Consider the following 22,501-nt stretch of genomic DNA (forward strand, 5'->3'; position numbering starts at 1 on the left):
ATAGGCCTGTTCAACATTTCCACTTCATTCTGGCTAAGTCTTGGGAGGTGGTGTGTTTCCAGGTATTGGTTGATTTCCTGAAGATTGTCATATTTCTGGGAATAAAATTTCTTGTAATATTCATTAAGGATTTTTTGAATTTCTAAGGGGTCTTTTGTTATTTCATCTTTACCATTTCTGATTTATGAGAGGAGATTTTACTCTTTTTTTCTTGGTTAGGTTGGCCAAAGGTTTATTTACTTTATTGACTTTTTCAAAAAACCAACTTTTTAATTCATTGATCTGTTGTATAATCCTTTTGTTTTCAATTTCATTTAAGTCTACTCTAATTTTGGTCATTTCTTTTTCTGCTGGATTTGGGATTGGAATGTTCTTCCTTCTCCAGTTGCTTGAGATGTCCTATTAAGTTGTTTACTTCCTCTCTTTCCATTCTCTTGAGGAAGGCTTGCAAGTCTATACATTTTCCTCTTAGGACTGCCTTTGTGGTATCCCAGAGATTCTGATAACTCGTGACTTCATTGTCATTTTGTTCAAAAAATTTGGTAATTTCCTTCTTGATCTTGTCTCTGACCCATCTATCATTCAGCATAAGATTATTTAGCTTCTATGTTTTTGTATGAGTTTGCAGATTCCTGTAGTTACTGAGTTCAGCTTTTATTCCACGATAGTCTGAGAAGATGCATGGAATAATTTCTATTCTTTTAAATTTGCTGAGGTTAGACTTGTGACCTAAGATGTGATTGATTTTGAAGTATGTTCTATGGACTGATGAGAAAAATGTGTAGTCAGTTTTGTTAGGATGAAATATTCTGTAGATGTTTGCTAAATACAAAGTTGAATAGTTAAATTTAAATCTAAAATTTCTTTGCTAAGCTTCTTGTTGGATGATCTATCCAAGAGTGCTAAATGAGTGTCAAAATCTCTGACTATGATGGAGCTGGGAAAGATCAAGTTGCACATGTCAATTAGAGTATCTCTTATAAATTGTGGTGCATTCTGCTTGAGTGCATAAATACTGATAATTGAGATCTAATCATATTGAGTATTATTCTTAACAAATGTAAAGTGGCCATCTTTATCCTTGGTTACTTTTGTTGGTTTAAAACCTATTGTATCTACCAATAAATTTGCAAAACCTGCTCTTTTCTGCTTTTCATTTGCCTGGAATATAGAAGACCATCCCTTCACCCTGAGTCTATATTTATCTTTTAAGGTAAGATGAGATTCTTGTATACAACAGATGTTAGGTCTGAGCTTCTGTATCCAATCAGCCAATCTGTGCCTCTTTATTGGACAATTCAAGCCATTCACATTGATTGAAATTATTCATAAGTCTAATAAAATTTTAGGTATTGAGTTGTTCAAAAGTCCAGTGGACGTTTTTAATCCTTTCGCCATGGTATAAGTTGGAGTTTGATCAATAGTTTCTGAGTTAGTTTACTTTTGTGGTGGATGATTGCACTGGTCATTATAGAAAATAGGTCTGAGAATATCCTGGAGAGCTGGTTCAGTTATGGCAAATTTCTTCAATGCATGGATGTCATTCAAGTAATTTCTCCATCATAAATGAAACTCAGTTTAGCTGGATACAGGATCCTGGGTTGAATGTTATTTTGTTCTAGGAGATTAGAAGCTGATGACCACCCTCTTCTAGCCTGAAGTTTTCAGCAGAGAGATCTGCAGTCATTCTAGTATTCTTCCTCTTGTATGTTATGGTTTTCTTACGTCTAGCTGCTTTCAGGATTTTATGTTTCATATTTACTTTAGTGAAGTTAATTATAATGTGGAGATGTCTTAATTATGTTATCGTGTTAATTATGAAGTTAATTATATGGGGGATGTCTTATTCATGTTGAGTCGTGCTAGGGTTCTGCAGCTGTCTGCTATCTGAATTTCAGGATCTCTTGGCATATCTGGAAAGCTCTCTTTCATAATTTTGTGAAGAGTCTGTGTGTTTTGTGAAGGAACTTCATCACCTTCAGGGATTCCTATAAGGTGAATATTAGTTTTCTTCGAATTATCCCAGAGCTCTCTGAGAGAATGATCTGTTTTCGCTTTCAATTTCTGTTCCTCTTTGGACACTTGGGAATGTTCAAAACTTTGTCTTCAATGTCTGAGATCCTTTCTTCTGCCTGCTTCATTCTGTTACCAATGGATTCTACTGTATTTTTCAGATCTTTGAGGGCTAGCATCTCTTGCCTCAATCTTTCAAAATCTTTGGCGGTTTTGTCTTGGAATTCTTTGAATTCTTGAGTGAACTTTTGGAATGTTCCTTGAGTTTCTAGTTCTATCTTTGCCTCTATTCTGTTTATCTTATTTGCAAGTCAGATTCTGAATTCAATTTCTGACATCTCAGCCATCTGTTTATGCATGGGATCTTCAGTTGCATCTGCCACATCCTTTCTTGGGGGAGGGGGTTGATCTACTCTGGTTATTCATATTACCAGAGTTTTTCTTCTGATTCCACCCCATGATTATTTTACCTCATTTGGCTTTTCCCCTTGAGCTTTGTCAAGGACCTGTACGGTGTTATGGTCTGAGAGACTGGGGACCTGCTTGGTGTGGTGGGGCTAAGTGGTTCTGTCTTATTTTCAGTTGGTCTCTAGTGAATCAGTTACTCTTGTTGAAGTCTCAGCTGTGGAGAAATAACAACAATTAAGTCACCCCACCCCCAAACAACAATTTTGCAAGGAAAATCAAACCTTCCCTCAAATATATACCCTGGGTGCCACTTTGGATAGTCCTTGGGTGATTGGCCTAGTTCAAAAGGTCCAAATCAGTTATTCCAGTGAGCACTAGTCTCAGGTGGGAGAGTTCATAAAGTCTTCAGCTACTAGATAGGAGGGGTCTGCTGGCAGCTCGAATATGACTCCCTCCAGTGCTCCATGAAGGCAGAAGGACCCACCCAGCAAATGAATTAGTGTGGGAAGGTTGATGCCTCCTTCCCCACCTTGTATATTCACTAGTAATCCAACAGGGCTGTGACCTAGTTCCCTGCACTGAGCAATTGCTCCCAGGGTTTATGACTGCCTCAGTCACCTGAGATCTGAGTCCAGCAGGGGGAGATGAGGCCTTACAACCTTGGCTGCTTAATGTAGGTTGGGGCAGTTCACTCAGTTCCAGTCCTATGCCTGATTGATGTTGTTCGCAAAACAGGACAGAGCAATTTCACAGAATTTGTTTCTCTCATTCCTCTGCAGATCAGATGCTGCTTGAGCTGATAGCCATCACAACTCAGCCTTGGGTGGCAAACAATTAGAGTTTACACTGAGGTGTCAATTCTAGCCTCTGCCTGCCCACTGCCTTTGTCTCAGCTGTAATCCCTTGAGGCCTGGGTGCTATTAGCTCAGTTAAGCAGACCTCTGGTTCAAACTCTCTCTGGAAGTCTGTGGGTTGCGCATATTCTAGTCTCCACCCTCAGCCCAGTCAGTACCACCCTTAGGCTTCTCTTTACTCACAGAACTTCCAAATTCTGCTCTCCCAGTTGCTGCCAGTGGAGAAAATGCTCAGCTTCCTCTGGTTGCCCAGAGAGACAGGATGTGTCTATCTGGAACTCCTCAGGAGTGTTAGCCTTAATTGTTCCTGCTGGTGCAGCTGACACTCTGCAACTCAAGATACCACAGCTCCTGTGTGGTTCCCTCTCAGCTGACTGTCCACTCCTCACTCCTGTGCCATAGAATCAGCACAGACCAGCACCAGCCCTTTCCCCCTCCACTCCTCTGAAGAAAATGCCCAAGAATCTGGACTCCATGGGTGACAAACCTCCAGACCTCAGGATAAGAGTGAAGGGGGGTCCTGGGATTTCAGAGTTGCAGGTAGAGAATATATACAGTTTTATAGTTTTATACCTGGCAGGAGAGTGCTGTGGCACTCTAGTAGGGGTAGGAGGTCCAATTTTTAGAGGATCTCTTCCATGGGATAGAGTGGGAGGATGTTCGAACTCTGCTCGTTTGTTTGTATGGAGTAAACTGCAAGCTCTTCTTGTGGGGGAGGGGACTCCTGTTTGCTTGGTAGTTCATTTTGTACTTTTTGATTGTATTTTTGGGGTTGCAGCTCAGCTCAGCAAGGGTGATGTGTGTTCTTCAATCTTCTATCTTGGCTCAGCTCCAAACCATCGGCTTACTTGCTAGACTTCTGTCCTTTATGTCTCCTTCTGGATGGGAGCCTCTGTGGAAAGTTGGCTGCAGTCCTATCTTGCCTCTGCTCCCTGACAGTGGGCAAGCTTGCCTGGTTCGTGATCTGAGTGGAAATGTTTTCAGTTTTACTCCATTCAATATAATATTGGCTGTAGATTTGCTGCAGATAGCCTCTATCAATTTAAGAAATGTCCCTTGTATACCAATTTTCTTATGTGTTCTGATCATAAAAGGATGCTGGATATTATCAAAACCTTTTTCTGCATCAATTGAGAGAATCATATGGTCTTTGTTTTTTAATTTGTTTATGTGATGCTTTATATTTATAGATTTATGTATATTGAACCAGCCTTGAGAGTCTGGGATAAAACCTACTTGGTCATAGTGTGTAATTTGTTTGATGTGTTGCTGGATCCTGTTTCCTATGTTCTTATTGGATATTTTTGCAGCAATATTCATTAGTGATATTGGTCTATAATTTTCTTTTCTTGTTGGGTCTTTTCTTTGTTTGATGATCGGGGTGATATTTGCTTCATAGAATGTGTTAGGAAGTATTCATTATTTTTCTATGTTTTGGAAAAGATTAAGTAATATAGGTACTAGTTTGTCTTTAAATGTTTGGTAAAATTCTTATGTGAAGCCATCAGGTCCCAGGCTTTTCTTTTTAGGAAGATTTTGTATAGTTGATGTTATTTCAGAGCTTGATATAGGTCTGTTCAACATTTCCACTGCATTCTGGCTAAGTCTTGGGAGATGATGTCCTTCCCAGTATTGGTCAATTTCCTTCAGATTGTCATATTTCTGAGAATAGAGATTTTTGTAATATTCATTAAAGATTTTTTGAATTTCTACACAGAATCTGGCTATATCATCTCTGTCATTTCTGGTTGATGAAATTAAAGATTTTACTGTTTTATTTCTGGTTAGGTTAGCAAAAGATTTATCTATTTTATTGACCTTTTCAAAAAAACACCTTTTTGATTCATTGATCTGTTGTATAATTCTTTTATTTTCAATTTCATTTAATTCTGCTCTAATTTTACTTATTTCTTTTCTTCTGCTGGGTTTGGGGTTAGAATGTTCTTCCTTTTCCAGTTGCTTGAGTTGTCCCCTTATGTTGTTGATTTCCTCTCTTTCTGTTCTCTTGAGGAAGGCTTGTGATGCTATAAAATTTCCTCTTAGGAGTGCCTTTTCAGTATCCCAGAGGTTTGGGTAGTTTGTGTCTTCATTATCATTTTGCTCCCAAAATTTGATAATTTTTTTTTTTTCGAGACAGAACCTCAAGCAGTTGCCCTGGGGAGAGTGCCATGACATCACAGCTCACAGCAATCTCAAACTCTTGGGATTAAGTGGTTCTCTTGCCTTAGCCTGCCAAGTAGCTGGGACTACAGGCACCCACCACAATGCCTGGCTATTTTTTGGTTGTAGTTGTCATTCTTGTTTGATGGGACTGGGGTGGATTCAAACCTGCCAGCTTTGGTGTATGTGGCTGGTGCCTTGGCCACTTGAGCTATAGGCACTGAGCTGGAATTTATTTCTTAATCTCATCTATGACCCAGCTATCATTTAGCAGAAGATTATTTAGTTTCCATGTCTTTGTGTGAATTTGCAGATTCCTGTTGTTACTGAGTTTAACTTTTATTCCATGATAGTCTGAGAGGATGCAAAGAATTATTTGTGTTTTTAAAAATTTGCTGAGGTTAGCCTCATGACCTAAGATGTGATCAATTTTGGAGGATGTTCCATGTGTTGAAGAGAAGAATGTGTATTTAGTTTAGTTAGGATGAATTGTTCTGTAGATGTCTGTTAAATCCAATTGCTGAATGGTTAAATTTAAGTCTAAAATTTCTTTGCTTAGTTTCTTATAGGAGGATCTATCCAACACAGCCACAGGGGTGTTAAAATCTCTGAGTATTGTAGTGCTGGAGGAAATCAAGTTGCTCATATCTGTTAGAGTCTCTCTTATAAATTGAGGAGCATTCTGGTTGGGTGCATAAATATTAATAATCAAAATCTCATCATGTTGAGTGTTATCCTTAACAAACATGAAGTGACCATCCTTATCTTTTCTTACTTTTGTTGGTTTAAAGTCTATTGTATCTGTGAATAAAATTGCAACCCCTGCTTTTTTCTGATTTCCATTTGCCTGAATTATAGATGACCATCCCTTCATGCTGAGTCTATATTTATCTTTTAAGGTAAGATGAGATTCTTGTATTCAACAGATATCTGGTTTGAGTTTTTGTATCCAGTCAGCCAACCTGTGCCTCTTTGTAGGGCTATTTACACCATTCACCTTAATTGAGAATAGTGATAAGCTTTGTATTATTTTGGTGTTGAATTTTTTGAAAGTCCAGTGGGCATTTTTAATCCTTTCACCACTGTGGAAGTTGGGTTTTGATGAAAAATTTCTGAGTGAGTTTAATTTGTTGTAAAGCATTGTGATGGTCATTGTGGAGGATGAGTCTGAGAATATCCTGGAAAGCTGGTTTAGTTATGGCAAATTTCTTCAGCATGTGAATATCATTAAAGTATTTAATTTATCCATCATAAATGAAACTCAGTTTATCTGGATACAGGGTCCTGGTTTGAAAATTGTTTTGTTTTAGGAGGTTGAAGGTAGATGACCATCGTCTTCTGGCTTGAAAAGTTTCAGCAGAGACATCCGCAGTCATTCTAATAGTCTTCCCCTTATAGATTATGGTTTTCTTACATCTGGCTTCTTACAGTATTTTCTCCTTCATATTAACTTTGGTGAACCTAATTATAATATGTCTGGGAGATGCTTTATTTGGATTGAGTCATGAAATCTCTTGAGTATCTCTTGGAGTAGAGCATCTGTACCTTTCAAAGCAACTTCATTGCCTTCAGAAATTCCTGGAAGGTGAATATTAGTTTTCTTGGAATTATCCCAGAGCTTCCTGAGAGAATGATCCATTTTTGCTCTCCACTTCTCTTTCTCTTTGTGCATTTGGGAGAGTTCAAAAGCTTTGCTTTGATGCCAGAAATCCTTTCTTCTGCCTGCTCCATTCTGTTACTGAGGGATTCTACTGTATTTCTCAGATCTTGGAAGGCTGCAAGTTCTTGTCTCAATGTGTCAAAATCTTTGGTGATTTTTTCTTTGAATTCATTGAATTCTTGTGAAAACTTTTGAAATGCTCCTTGAATTTCTAGTTCCAACTTACTTCCATTCTGTTAATCTTATTTGCCATCCAAATCCTAAATTCGATTTCTAACTTCTCAGCCATCTGTTTATTAATGGGACCTTCTGGTGTGGCTGTTTTTTTCTTCCTTGGTGGAGTCGATCTGCTCTCATTATTCATGTTGCAAGAGTTTTCCCACTGATTCAGTCCCATTATTGTTTTTTACCATTTGGCTAGATGATCAGGTAAGGTAAAATTGTATTGGGGGCTTCTGAGGTTGTGATTGACAAGCCCTTTACCAAAGAGTTGGGACTGGTGACTGCAGCTTTTCTTCTATAGCTTTGCAAAGGACCTGTACAGTACTACAGCCTGAGACTCTGGAGACCTGCTTGGTGTGGTGGGGCTAGGTGGCTCTGTCTTGTATTTAGCTGATCTCTGTCCAATTCTAGTGAATCAGTGACTCTAGGTTGAAGCCAAAGCTGTGGAGAAATACAAGCAACTAAGACATCCCATCCCCTATAGGCACAAACTGGAAGAGGAAAATTGAACCTTCTCACTGTGACAGAACCAGGGTACCACCTTGGAGAGTCCTTGGTTGATTTTTCCAGTTCAAGAGTTCCAAACCAATAGTTCCAATAAGCACCCAGTTTCTAGTGGGAGAGTTCAAAAGGTCTCCAGCAACTAGATAGCAGGAGTCTACTGGTAGCTCAAGTGTGGCTTGCTCCAGTGTTCCATGGAGTCAGAAAGGCCCATCCAGTAGAAAGTTTGGACCAAGGGAGCTGATGCGTCTTTCCCCACATTGCCCCCCCCATCACTGGACTCTAGTAACCCCACAGCCAGTCTCTGTTAACTCAGTCTCTGTGTAGTTGTGTCCAATAAGCAAATATGGTAGGACTTTGCACCTACCAGAGTCAAAGAAAAGTCAATGTCTTGTCCTCTTGGCCACTACCCTCTGCCACCAGCCAGCAGGGGGAGCTGAAGCCTGTCTTCCTCAATGGAAACTAGGGAGTGTTCCACCTGAGCTCAATCTAAACCTGAGGATATCCAGACAGCAAATGTATGTCTACCTCAGCCACCACACCTTTTCCCCTGCTGTTCTGCGGCTCTGGTATACCTATAGGATGAGGTCTGGCTCCCTCTGGCAGACCACAGAGTTGGAGAGGTGACTCTCCAAAATTAGACCCCAGCAGGATTGCTCTATTAATGCTGGTGTTGGTTGTCAGGTGTCTCCACTTGTGTTCGGACACCTCAGCAGTTCCCTAGTCTTCACCCATCATGGGGAGGCCAAAGTCTCCACCTTCCCCTTGTGTCTTTCTGCACTGTTACTGGATTCAAAGATACAGCATAGCTGTGCTGCCATCATCTATGCAATGCCCAGTCCTAGTCAAGAAGTGCAGACATTCTGGTCTTTGCAGGGGTTGGACTTCTAGACCACCAGGCAAGGTGGGAAGGGTAGACTGGAAGTTCAAGGTGGTAGGGAAAATATTTGTTCAAACTTCCTGCCAGACAAGGGAATTCCTAGGCTCACAGCAGTGACTCTCTGGAGAAGGAGTACCAGCTTCCAGCAAGTCACTCTGGTGAGGTGAGAGAAGAGAACCTCAGTTTACTGCTTACTAGTAGAGATCTCACAGCAAGCAACCAACTCTCTTGGGGGAGGGGACAGACACACGTCCTTTTTGAGATGAGTTCTGTACCAGAAATTTGTTTCCTTGGAGTCACATTGAAGATGTGCAATTATCTATCTCTTCTCTCAGCTTGGCTCTCACCCTTTGACTTTTTTGGATTATTTCTGGCTGTTATCTCTCCCTCTGGACTGGAGCTTCTGTTGAAAGCTGGCTCCAGTTAGCTATCATCCTGTATTCCCCCTTGTTCTTGTTGAATGTTAGGGAAAATAGCCAAGCAGAGGATTTAGCAAAACTCAAGACACATCAAAACAAAATGAACAAATAAACAAAAGGACAACCAGACACACAAGCACACAGATGCACTGAAAATCAGAAACAAATAAACAAACAAACAGATAAAACAACAAAAAAAGACTCTAATAGCCTGATATAAGCACTCTCAGCAACCATAAGAGGGGAAGAAGAGGAAAAGAAGAAAAAGAAATAGTATTGATAATAATTTAAAAAAGAAATTTTAACAATAATGCCTACAAGAAAGAAAAGAAAAAAATGCAAAAGAGCAAAAAAAAAGAAAGAAAAAAAGACATAAACTACAAAAATTTTATTTTTATATATATATATAAACATGTGACTATATGTATGCCATAGGGATCAACTTTAGTAGAAATATATTTATGTTGCAATATACTTTATGGACACCAGGTGGCACCATGAGTGGTTCCCAGGCTTATACCTGATTCACGGTTTACACTATTTTTGGTGTTTTCCTGGCTACCCCCTTGGCGCTTAGACCCCTCCTAGTTGTTGATTCCACCCATCTCAAAAAATCTTCACAGGCAAGTTTCACAAAATCTCTCTGCAACAGTTCCCATGAAATGCGGAGTTTTATCCTGAAACTGCTTTGGGGGCAGGATGTCTGCCTGAAGGTGAGGCTCAAAATGCCACACCTGGACTATCCTAAAATGTGCCTATAGCAGTCTTCATTTTTGAAATTTCAAAATATGTCTGCTTCCTAACCAGGATCCTTCCCGCATGAGTGTCTCTCCAGCCACCTAGCCCTGGTGGTGCCGCTCCAGATGGCACCCCTATCTGACTGCCAAATTCAACTCAGAAGTCCACACTTTACCAATTTTTTCCACACAACACCTAGTTTCCCCACTAACTGGGAATTGCAATCCTCTGTGGGGAAGAGGCTGGTTCCTGCCCCCACAGCTGCTTCAGCAATGGCATAGAATTTTTTCTGGTAGTCTCCACAGCTCCAGATTACACTTTGAGCAATCCACCACTTCCCTGCACACCCTGAACTGCCTGTCCACACCAATATTCCCCACTGAGAATGATCTAGCCCACTCACTCTCACCTGTTGTTCTGAGAGAGCTGAGCTAAACGTCTATCCTATCCACCATCATGCTCTGCCTTCTAGACCCTGCCGAACTGTTGATTTCACTGATCTCAAAAAGTCTTCACAGGTAGGCTTCACAAACTCTCCCTGCAACAGTTCCCGTGAAATGCGGGGTATTCTGGACCAGTTTTGGGTGCAAGATGGCTGCCTACAAGTGAGACTCAAATTGCCACACCTGGCTGGTGGGAAAAAGTGCCTGTGGCAGTCACCATTTCTGAAATTTCCTTATCAGATAAATATAATGTAAAATTACAGTGAACTATTACCTCATGCATCTTAGTTTTAAAAACAAAGAAAGTTCTATCATTGATGATTGAATTAAAATGGTAATAATACAGTTATTAATACATTTAAGAATAATGTATTGCTATTAAATTTTTTAGGAAAATAAACAAAAGGGATTGCATAAAACAAGAAAGCTCTTGTACAGTAAAGAAAATAATTAATAGAGAGAAGTAGAACCTATGGACTGGGAGGGAATATTTGGAAATCATAGGTCTTAGACTCATGGACTCATATCCAAAATATTGTTGAATATTGAGATTCAATATAAGAAATTCAACTCAATAGCAAGAAAATTAATAACACACTAAAAATGTGGGCAAAGGATCTGAATAGGTATTTCTCAATATGATACATACAAATAATCAATAGATATATGTTCATTATCACTAATCATCAGAGAAATACAAATTTAGTCCAGAATAGAACATTATGCCCCCCCCATTAAAACAGCCTTTATTAAAAAGGTAAAAGGTAAAAACTGTTGGTGAGGATGTGGAAAAATGAAACTTTTGTGCACTGGTAGTAGTAATATAATTTTTCTTTCCTGAGAAGAAGGATGGGACATTTATTACTTTGCTGACAAAAGAGGGAAAATAAAAGATTGTTTCAAAATACTGATTTTTCCTCTATATAAGCAGAAATCCTGACCTATTAAAATGGAGGGACTATTGTCATCCAACTATAGTTAATAATTCTTACTGTCCCGCCTCAGAGGAAACCAAAAACAAAACCATTACCTCCACCCACCTGGGAGGCCTCCATACCTCTGCTAGCCAGGCCAGCCTCCATGCCCATCTTCTGTAGTGCACAGAACAAAAGACATTTCCTTTCCCCTTCCCAAAGACCACTGCCAGAGGCAAGGATACAAGTTTCAGTTCTCAAAAAGAGTTTTAAAGAAATAGAAAACATTTTTATGGTTTTACAAGGGCATTTCCTCTGTTACATGTTCCCCTCTATCAATTTTATATTTCACTATCTATGCAGGGAGGGGCAACATAGTCTGAGTTACTTCCTGTTGAACATGTATTAGATGGAAGGTTTATACTTATGTACACATGTCAATGTAAAAATTGTGGCAGTATATTTACAACAATAGATTACCAGGTGAAAAAGTCAAAAGCAATTTATAACAGGGAGGATTGACAAGTCAAGATGGACTAGATTCCTATAACAGGGAGGATATAGGAATGGATGGATTCCTATAATAGGGAGGATTGAGAAGACAAGATGGACTATTACATGACTTGGCTGGAAAGAAACAAGGACCTTGGAATATAGAACTATTGGTTCCATTCTGTAGGTGATCTAAGATACCAATTTATACAAGTTCAGAAATCAGATACAGCCTGAACAAAGTCTAGGATGACAAATCCAGTAGCAAGAAAGGTCAACAGTCTTAAGACAATCTAAAGTAACTGTTTAAAGAAAAGAGAAAAATGAAAATGTTGATATATTTGCTTTTTCTTTGATTATTTATTCCATCAATGGGATGGAGAGACAACTCCTCAGTGAGAATTTTTTCAGGCTATCACTTATTCTGTTGATCTATCCAGCTACTGGTAATACAAATTAATACAGCCGTTATGGAAAAACACTATGGAGCTTTCTCATAAAACTAAAAGTAGAAATACTGTAGGGCCAAAAAATTCCACTTCTGAGTATATATCCAAAGAAACAGATACCAGGATGCCAAAGAGAGATATGCCTTCTCATGTTCATTGCACCATTGTTTACATAACTAAGATAGGAAAGCAACCTAGGTGTCCATCATCAGATGAATGGCTTTAGAAACTGTGATATATATATATTATCCAGCCTTATAAAAGAAGGAAATCCTGCCAGTTTCACCAACATGGATGAAACTGGAGGACATTATGTTAAGTAAAATAAGCCAGTCATACACAAACACCACAGGATCTCACTTATATATGGAACATATAAAAATTGAACTCAAAGAAGTACAGAGTAGAATGGGGTTTACCAGAGGCTGTGGGAAGGGGGAAATATTGATCAAAAAGTATAGTATCAGTTAGATAGGAGGAGCAGCCTTTCATGTTTATCACACAGAATGGTGACTATAGTAAATAATAATCCAATGTATATTTCAAAATTAGTAAGATTCAAAGTTTTTTTTTTTTTTTTTTTAATCACAAAAGGAGTTGGGTCCAGTGGCCCATTCTTGTTATCCCAGCACATGGCGAGGAAAAGGTGGGAGGGTCTCTTGAGGCCTAGAGTTTGAGACCAGTCTGAGCAACATGGTGAGACCCCATAACTAAAACAAAACAAAGCAAAACAAAAGAGAAAATTTAGCTGACAAGAGCTTGATCCTAGGAGCTTGAGCCATGTGGTAAACCATGATTCCACTGAATAGGCAACAGAGTGAGACTCTATCTTCTAAATAAATAAATATAAAGATAAATATGTGAGATGATTTACTTTTAATTAATTTGATTTAATCATTCCACAATGTAAACATATATGAAAACATCACATTGTATCCTAAAAATATCTAGAATTATTTGCCATTTCAAAATAAAATTAGAGGCTCAGTGCCCATAGCTCAGCTATTAGGGTGCTGGCCACATACACCAAGGACGGTGGGTTTGAAACCTGCCTAGGCCCACTAAACAACAATAACATCAACAACAACAACAAAGCAGCCAGGCATTATGTCAGGTGTCTGTAGACCCAGCTACTTGGGAAGCTGAGGCAAGAGAATAGCTTAAGCCCAAGAGTTTGAGGTTGCTGTGAGCTGTGATGCCATACCACTCTACTGAGGGCAACATAATGAGACTCTGTCTCGAAAAAAAGAAAAAATTAGAAAAAAGAAGAAAATTTCTAAGACCCCCAAGAAGTAGGTTTGAAACATTTTCACCATACACATGAATGATAAGGATATGAGGTAATGAATATGGTAATAAAGTTGATGTAGCCATTCTACTATGTGTGTGTGTGTGTGTGTGTGTGTATGTATATATATATATATATATGTATAGATATACACATGTGCACACACACACATATGCACACATATGCACACATACACATATACACACACATGTATATATATCAAAAAATCATGTTGTACACTATAACTATATGATTTTTATTTGTTGGTTAAAAATAAATTTTTTAAAAATCAAAATTTTAGGAATAGCTATAGTAGTGCTTAAAGGAAATATTTAACTTTAAATGTTTACATTGGAAAAGAAGAAAAACTAAGACATGGCTTCAGTCTAAGAAAAAAATCTGAGAAACTTAAGGAGAAAAATAAATAAAAAGTAAGTAGAATAAATAAAACTTTAAAAATAAAACAAAAACATCATGCAAATAGAAGGTAGTCAATAGTAGAGAAAACTAATGAAGTCAAAATTTGGTTCTTTGAATTGAATTTGGTTCTTTGGTTCTTTGAAATCAAGGAAGTTTATTGTAGGTAATTATTTCTCAGAAAAGTTCATTTAAGGAAATGCATTCATCTAGACACAGGTTTTTCTTTTGTCCAAGAACTAAAGTATATATATGCTTTTCAGGTCTTATTTTTATTCTGTCAGAATCTTATTTATGCTTAAGTACTCACCTTCTTGATTTGCCTGTAGATACCAAAGTAAATGTATCTATTGAGAAATGCTCGTAGTCTCCACAAAGTTGTCTCCCCAAGGAAAATCAAGAAGAGGCAAAGAAAGCCCATGATACTCATAATAATCAAATACTTTCCAATCATATTATTTTCTAAAGAATATATATTCTTCTCAGTATCTGAGAATGGCAACAAACCAAAACAAAACAAACAAACAAGAAAACAAGAGAGTTACTTACTGCACAACATCAATACCATGAACAAGGGCTCAGAAAATAAGTAAGAAGAAATACAGGATAAAATGAAATATTAAGCTAAATTGAGACACAGTATTTATAGGGTGTGATTATCCTACTACAAAAATAACATTTGAACAATGGATGTTGAAGGCCAACATTCATTAATATAATGGATAGTAATCAAATAAGCATATGAATATTAATATATTTATTTATATGTATGACATCTGACAATTAAGTTCATGAATTTTACACTGTGTGCTTACATTGGCAGCAGTGTACCAAAAACTCAGTAAGGTTTCATAACCTTGGTATATCAGTGTCTCACAATTACGTTTGTGTGGGTGGGTGGAGATGTCTTGCTGAGTGTTGTTCATTATTGTTGTTGCATGTTTTCTGTGTCATTACAAAAATCTTGGAGATTAAACTAGAGCAACAAATAAACATTTGTAAATTTCTTATTAAACTTGGCAAGACTGGAAGTGATATCAGAGACAAGGTTAATCCAAGTTGATGAGGATAATGCCATGAAGAAACCATCAGTGTAAAATTAGAATTAAAAATTTTTCTGAGGGGAGAGAAAACATTGATTAAAACAGGTCAGCCTGGCCAAAAATTCATCAAATTATGTGTCAAAATCATTGGTTAACTTCAAGAAGCATAGCAGACCAAGTAAACATTAATAGAGAAACAGGAAAATTTTACTGACAATCTTTGCATGAGAAAGGTGTGGCTCTTGTATCAAAACAATGCACCAGCTTACATAGCACTGAGAGGGAGTTGTTAACCAGTTAAAAAATAATTTTATTGGTACACCCTCCCCACTCACCTGATCTGCACCCCCAGTGACTTTTCTTTACCTGAGATAAAGGATATATTGAAAGGAAAACATTTTGATGACATTTAGGACATCAAAGGTAAGCTGAAAAAAACTCTAATAGCCATTGCAGAAAAGGAGCTCCAAAATTGCTGTGAAAGGTGGACTAGCCATAGCTTCCCAAGGGGAGTGCTTCAAAAGTGATCACAGTGTTATTCAGCAATGAGGCATGGAGCACTTTTTCTAGGATGAATTCACAAACTTAATTGTCAGATTTCATGTAATAATTATTGCAAGCCATGAAAAATATACCCCATATCCTTTCAGAGCTGTGAAATGTATAATTAAAAGTAAGTTTTAATGGTACATATATTCTTGTGATACAAGGTAAAACTGACTATTAGCTGACACTTTTTTTTTTTTCAGTTTTTTGGCTGGGGTTGGGTTATGAACCCGCCACCTCTGGCATATGGGGCCAGTGCCCTACTCCTTTGGGCCACAGGTGCCACTCAAGCTGACACTTTTTGAACTTTCTTCTCAAATGTACAGAATTCTATTATAAGAAAATCAAAATTCTATCCCTGTTAAAAAATTTCAGAATAGTTTACAGAAAAACTACAAGAGTACAAGGGAGACTGAGGCAGAGGCAAGATGGCAGACTGCAGCCAGCTTTCCACAGAGGTTCCATCCAGAAGGAGAGTTAAAAAACAGCAAGTAAGCTGATGGTTTGGAGCTGAGCCAAGAGAGAAGGTTGAAGAATGCACAACCCTGCTGAGGTGAACTATGACCCCAAGGAAACAAACAAAAGGTACAAAATCCATTGCCAAGTGGACAGGAGTCCCTTACCCTACGAGAAGGGCTCTGCCATACAAACAAGCGAGCAGAGTTCCAATGTCCTCCTATTCTATCCTATGGGAGATACCCTCTAAAAACTGGACCTCCCCCTACTAGGGTTCCGTGGCACTCTCCTGCCAGGCATAAAACTGTATAAAACTATATATACTCTACCTGCAATTCTGAACTCCTAGCACTCCCCTCCACTGTCACCCTGAGGTCTGGAAGCCTGTCCCCCCTGGAGTCCAGATTCTTGGGCTTTTTCTTGAGAGGTGTGGATGGGGCAGGGGCTATTGTTGGTCTGTGTTGATTCAGTGGCATGGGAGTAAGGAGAGGACAGCCAGCTGAGAGGGAAGCATACAGGAGTGGCGGTGCTCCAAGGCACAGAGCTAGAGCCACACCAGCAGGGACAATAAGGCTTACACTCCTGGTGCTATTCTGGACAGACACATCCTGTCTCTCTGGGCAACTGGCAGAAGCCAGGCATCTTCTCCAGTGGCAGCCACTAGGCAGAACATATCTGAGATGGAAGCACAGGCCCTGTGAGTAAAGGAAGGCCTGAGGTGGTAGTGGCCTGGGCGGAGAGCGGGGACTAGAATACACGCACACAGAGCTGGCAAACTCCCAGGGTGGGGCTGAGCCAGAGGACTGCTTTACTGAGCCTAAGACACACGTGGCCCTCAGGGGATCATAGCTGAGACAAAGGCAGGCAGGCAGGCAGAAGCTGGAACTGACAGCTAAGTGTGAGCTCTTACTGCTGCCACTGCCTGGGGCTCAGTTGCAGTTTCTGTCAACTCAAGCAGCGTCTGATCTGCAGGGCAATATAGCCAGGGCAGAAACATATTGTGCAAAGTTGTTCTCTCCAGTTCTGCCAACAACATCAATAAGGGGTGGGGCTGGAACTGAGTGAACTGCCCCAGCCTCCATTAAGTACCTGAGATAGTCAGACCTCATCTCCCCCTGCCAGATAGTGGCAGAGAGCAGCAACTTGGCTCAGGACACATAGATCTCTCTGTGACTCAGGCAGTCTTAAACCCCTGGAGCATCTGCTCATTGGAGGGAACTGGGTCACAGTTCTGTGGGGTTACCAGTGACTGGGTGTGAGAGAGGTACAAGGTGGAGAAGGAGGCATCAACCTTCCCAGACTAATTTATTTGCTGGGTCGGTACTTCTGACCTCATGGAGCACCGGAGCAAGTCATACTTGAGCTGCCAGCAAACCCCTGCTATCTAGTTGCCGGAGACCTTTTGAACTCTCCTACCTGAGATCGGTGCTGACTGGGACAATTGATTTGAAACTCTTAAACTGGGCCAATCACCTGAGGACTATTCAAAGTAGCACCCTAGGTGTGTGGCTGTGGGAAGGTTTGATTTTCCTTTTCCAGTTGTTGCTTGTGGGGGGCGGGGTGACTTAATTGCTAGTATTTCTCCACAGCTGAGATGTCAACTCAGAGTAACTGATTCACTAGGATAGGACAGAGACCAGCTGAAAACAAGACAGAGCCACTTAGCCCCACCACACCAAGCAGACCCCCAGTTTCTCAGGCTGTAGCATTGTACGGGTCCTTGGCAAAGCTCTAGGGGAAAAGCCAAATGGAATAAAATAACCATGGGATGGAATCAGTGGAAAAACTCCCATAACATGATTAACTAGAATAGATCAACCACCCCAAGGAAGGATACAACAGATACAACTGAAGATCCCATTCATAAACAGATGGCTAAGATGTCAGAAATCAAATTCAGAATTTGGATTGCAAATAAGATTAATAGAATAGAGGCAAAGTTGGAATTAGAAATTCAAAGAGCATTCCAAAAGTTCTCTCAAGAATTCAATGAATTCAAAGACAAAATCACCAAAGATTTTGACACATCGTGGCAAGAGCTTGCAGCACTCAAAGATCTGAAATATACAGTAGAATCCCTCAGTAACAGAATGGAGCAGGCAGAAGAAAGGATTTCTGACATTGAAGACAAAGCTTTTGAACACACCCAAGAGCTCAAAGAGGAAGAGGAATGGAGAGCAAAAACAGGTAATTCTCTCAGAAAGCTCTGGGATAATTTGAACTAATATTCACATTATAGAAATCCCTGAAGATGATGAAGTTGCTTTGCAAAGCACAGAGGCTCTTCTTCATGAGAGTATGAAAGAAAACTTTTCAGACATGCCAAGAGATTCTGAAATTCAGATAGCAGACAGTTTCAGAACCCCAGCATGACTCAACCTGAATAAGACATCCCCCAGGCACGTCATTATTAACTTCACTAAAGTTAATATGAAAGAGAAAATTCTGAAAGCAGCCAGACGTAAGAAAACCATAACCTACAAGGGGAAGAATATTAGAATGACTGCAGATCTCTCTGCTGAAACCTTTCAGGCTAGAAGAGGGTGGTCATCGACTTTTGATCTAAAACAAAATAACTTTCAACCCAGGATCCTGTATCCAGCTAAATTGAGTTTCATTTATGTGAGAAATTAAATACTTTAATGACATCCATGTGTGGAAAAAATTTGCCATAACTAAACCAGCTCTCCAGGATATTCTCAGACCTATGTTCCATAATGACCAGTGCAATCCTCCACCACAGAAGTAAACTCACTGAGAAATTTTTGATCAAATTCCAACTTCCACAGTGGTAAAAGGATTAAAAATGTCCACTGGTATTTAGATACCCAAAATTTTACCAGGCTTATCAATATTCTCAATTAATGTGAATGGCTTAAATTCTCCCCTAAAGAGGCACAGTTTGGCTGATTGGATACAAAAACTCAGGCTAGATATCTGTTGCATACAAGAATCTTATCTTACCTTAAAAGATATAGTCTCAGGGTGAAGGGATGGTCATCTATATTCCAGGCAATGGAAAGCAGACTAAAGCAGGGGTTGCAATTTTATTTGCAGATACAACAGGCTTTAAACCAACAAGAGTAAGGAAGGATAAGGATGGTCACTTCATATTTGTTAAGGGTAATACTCACTATAATGAAATTTCATTATTAATATTTATGCATCCAACCTCAATTTATAAGAGACACTCTAGCAGGCATGAGCAACTTGATTTCTTCCAGCTCCATCATAGTTGGAAATTGTAACACTCTTTTGGCAGTGTTGGATAGATCCTCCAATAAGAAGCTTAGCAAAGAAATTTTAGATATAAACTTAATCATTCAATATTTGAATTTAGCACACATCTACAGAACATTTCATCCTAACAAAACTGAATACACATTTTTCTCATCAGCCTATGGAACACACTCCAAAATTGATCACATTTTAGGTCACAAGTCTAACCTCAGAAAATAAAAAAAATAGAAATTATTCCATGCATCTTCTCAGAACATCATGGAATAAAAGTTGAACTCAGTAACAAAAGAAATCTGCATAATCATACAAAAACATGGAAGCTAAATAACCTTATGCTGAATGATAGTTGGGTCAGAGATAAGATGAAGAAGGAAATTATCAAATTGTTGGAACAAAATGATAATGATGACATGAATTATCAGAACCTCCGGTACTGAAAAGTCAGTCCTAAGAGGGAAAATTATAGCACTGCAAGCCTTCCTCAAGAGAATGGAAAGAGAGGAAGTTAACAACTTAATGAGACATCTCAAGCAACTGGAAAAAGAAGAATATTCCAATTCCAAACTCAGCAGAAGAAAAGAAATAACCAAAATTAGAGCAGAATTAAATGAAATTGAAAACAAAAGGATTATACCACAGATCAATAAATCAAAAAGTTGGTTTTTTGAAAAGGTCGATAAAATAGGTAAACGTTTGACTTGCCTAACCAGGAAAAAAAGAGTAATATCTCTAATTTCATAAATCAGAAATGGTAAAGATGAAATAACAACAAACCCCTCAAAAATTCAAATAATTCTCAATGAATATTACAAGAAACTTTATTCTTAGAAATATGAAAATCTGAAGGAAATTGACCAATACTTGGAAGCACACCACCTTCCAAGACTTAGCCAGAAGGAAGTGGAAATGTTGAACAGGCCTATATCAAGTTCTAAAATAGCATCAAATATATAAAATCTCTCTAAATAGAAAAGCCTGGGACCAGATGGCTTCACGTCAGAATTTTATCAAACCTTTAAAGGGGAACCAGTACCTATATTACTCAACCTTTTCCAAAATATAGAAAAAGAAGGAAAACTTCCTAACACATTCTATGAAGCAAACATCACCCTGATCCCCAAACCAGTAAAACACCCAACAAGAAAAGAAAATATAGACAAATATCACTAGTGAATATTGACGCAAAAATATTCAACAAGATCCTAACAAACAGAATCCAGCAACACATCAAACAATTATACAGCATGACTAAGTGGGTTTTATCCTGGGGTCTCAAGCCTGGCTCAACATATGTAAATCTATAAATATAAATCATCACATAAACAAATTAAAAATAAAGACCATATTATTCTTTCTATTGATGCAGAGAAAGCTTTTGATACTATCCAGCATCCCTTCATGTTCAGCATACTTAAAAAAAATTGGTATAGAAGGGACACTTCTTAAACTGATAGAGCCCATCTACAGCAAACCCACAGCCAATATCGTATTGAATGGACTTAAATTGAAATCATTTCCAATTAGTTCAGGAACCAGGCAAGGTTGCCCATTGTCCATTGCTCTTTAATATTGTAATGGAAGTTTTAGCCATTGCAATTAGGGAAGAAAAGGTGATCAAGGGTATCCATATAGGGTCAGAAGAGATTAAACTTTCACTCTTTGCAGATGATATGATTGTGTATTTGGGAAACACCAGGGATTCTACTACAGAACTCTTAGAAATGTTCAAGAAATACAGCAGCATCTCAGGGTTACAAAATCAACACTCATAAATCTGTAGCCTTTATATATATCAACAATACTCAAGCTGAAAAAACAATAAAGGACTCTATTCCATTCACAGTAGTGCTGAAGAAGATGAAATATTTGGGAGTTTACCTAATGAAGGATGTGAAATATCTCTATAAAGAGAACTATGAAACTCTAAGAAAAGAAATAGCTGAAGATGTTAACAAATGGAAAAACATACCATGCTCATGGCTGGGAAGAATCAACATTGTTATAATGTCTAAATTGTACAAAGCAATATATAATTTTAATGTAATACCTATTAAAGCTCCACTGTCATACTTTAAAGATCTAGAACAAATAATACTTCGTTTTATTTGGAATCAGAAAAAACCTTGAATAGCCAAGACATTACTCAGGAATAAAAACAAAGCAGGAGGAATCACACTACCTGATCTCAGACTATCATATAAATTGATAGTGATCAAAAGAGCATGATACTGGCGCAAAAACAGAGAGGCAGATGGAACAGAATAGAGAACCAAGAGATGAACCCAGCTACTTACCATTATATGACCTTTGACAAGCCAATTAAAAACGTTGAGTGGGGAAGATTTCCTATTTAACAAATGGTGCCGGGTGAACTGGCTGGCAATGTGTAGAAGACTGAAACTGGACCTACACCTTTCACCATTAACTAAGATAGACTCTCATTGAATTAAAGATTTAAACTTAAGACATGAAACTATAAAATACTAGAAGAAAGTGTAGGGAGCACACTTGAAGAAATCAGCCTGGAGCAAAATTTTATGAGGAGGACCCCCCAGGCAATTGAAGCAACACCAAAAATACACTACTGAGACCTAAACTAAACTAAAAAGCTTTTGCACAGCCAAGAGCACAGTACATAAAGCAAGTAGACAACCATCAGAATGGGAGAAGACATTTGTAGGTTATGTCTCCAACAAAGGTTTAATAACCAGACTCCTCAGAGAACTCAAATGTATTAGCAAGAAAAGAACAAGTTTTCACATTTTGGGGTGGGCAAGTGACTTGAAGAGAAACTTCTCTGATGAAGACAGGCACACGACCTGTCATAGACATATGAAAAAATTCTCATCATCCTTAATCATCAGAGAAATGCAAATCAAAACTACTTTTAGATATCATATAACTCCAGTAAGATTAGCCCATATTACAAAATCCCCAAACCAAAGATACTGGTGTGGATGTGGAGAAAAGGGAACATCCACACTGCTAGTTGGAATGCAAACGAGTACTTTTTTTTGGAAAGACATCTGGAGAACACTTAGAGAACTAAACATAGATCTGCCATTTGATCCCACAATTCCTCTACTAGGTATAGATCCAGAAGACCAAAAATCACACTACAATAAAAATATGTGTACCAGAATATTTATTGCAGCTCAATTAATGATTGCTAGGTCATGGAAGAAGCCCAAGTGCCCATTGACCCACAAATGGATCAATAAATTGTGGTACACCATGTTATATTGTACACCATGAAATATTATGCAGCCTTAAAGAAAGATGGAGACTTTATGTCCATCATGTTTACATGGATGGAGCTGGAATATATTCTTCTTAGCAAAGTATCTCAAGAATGGAA

The 22,501-nt window shown here is 38.6% G+C and overlaps 1 protein-coding gene across 1 annotated transcript in view; it reads right to left on the reverse strand.

The window, feature by feature from the left end:
* The window catches only part of LOC100950607 (ATP-binding cassette sub-family A member 3-like), a 305,157-nt gene that overhangs the window by 42,076 nt on the left and 240,580 nt on the right, over positions 1-22,501 (reverse strand). Inside the window, exon 23 of the mRNA XM_023513852.1 lies at positions 14,169-14,347. Within this exon, the coding sequence (XP_023369620.1) occupies positions 14,169-14,347 (179 nt within the window). The remainder of the gene's footprint in view (positions 1-14,168; positions 14,348-22,501) is intronic.

The sequence above is a fragment of the Otolemur garnettii genome, unplaced genomic scaffold (genome assembly GCF_000181295.1).
Source record: "Otolemur garnettii isolate 467f Iridium unplaced genomic scaffold, OtoGar3 scaffold00044, whole genome shotgun sequence".
Lineage (NCBI taxonomy): Eukaryota > Metazoa > Chordata > Mammalia > Primates > Galagidae > Otolemur > Otolemur garnettii.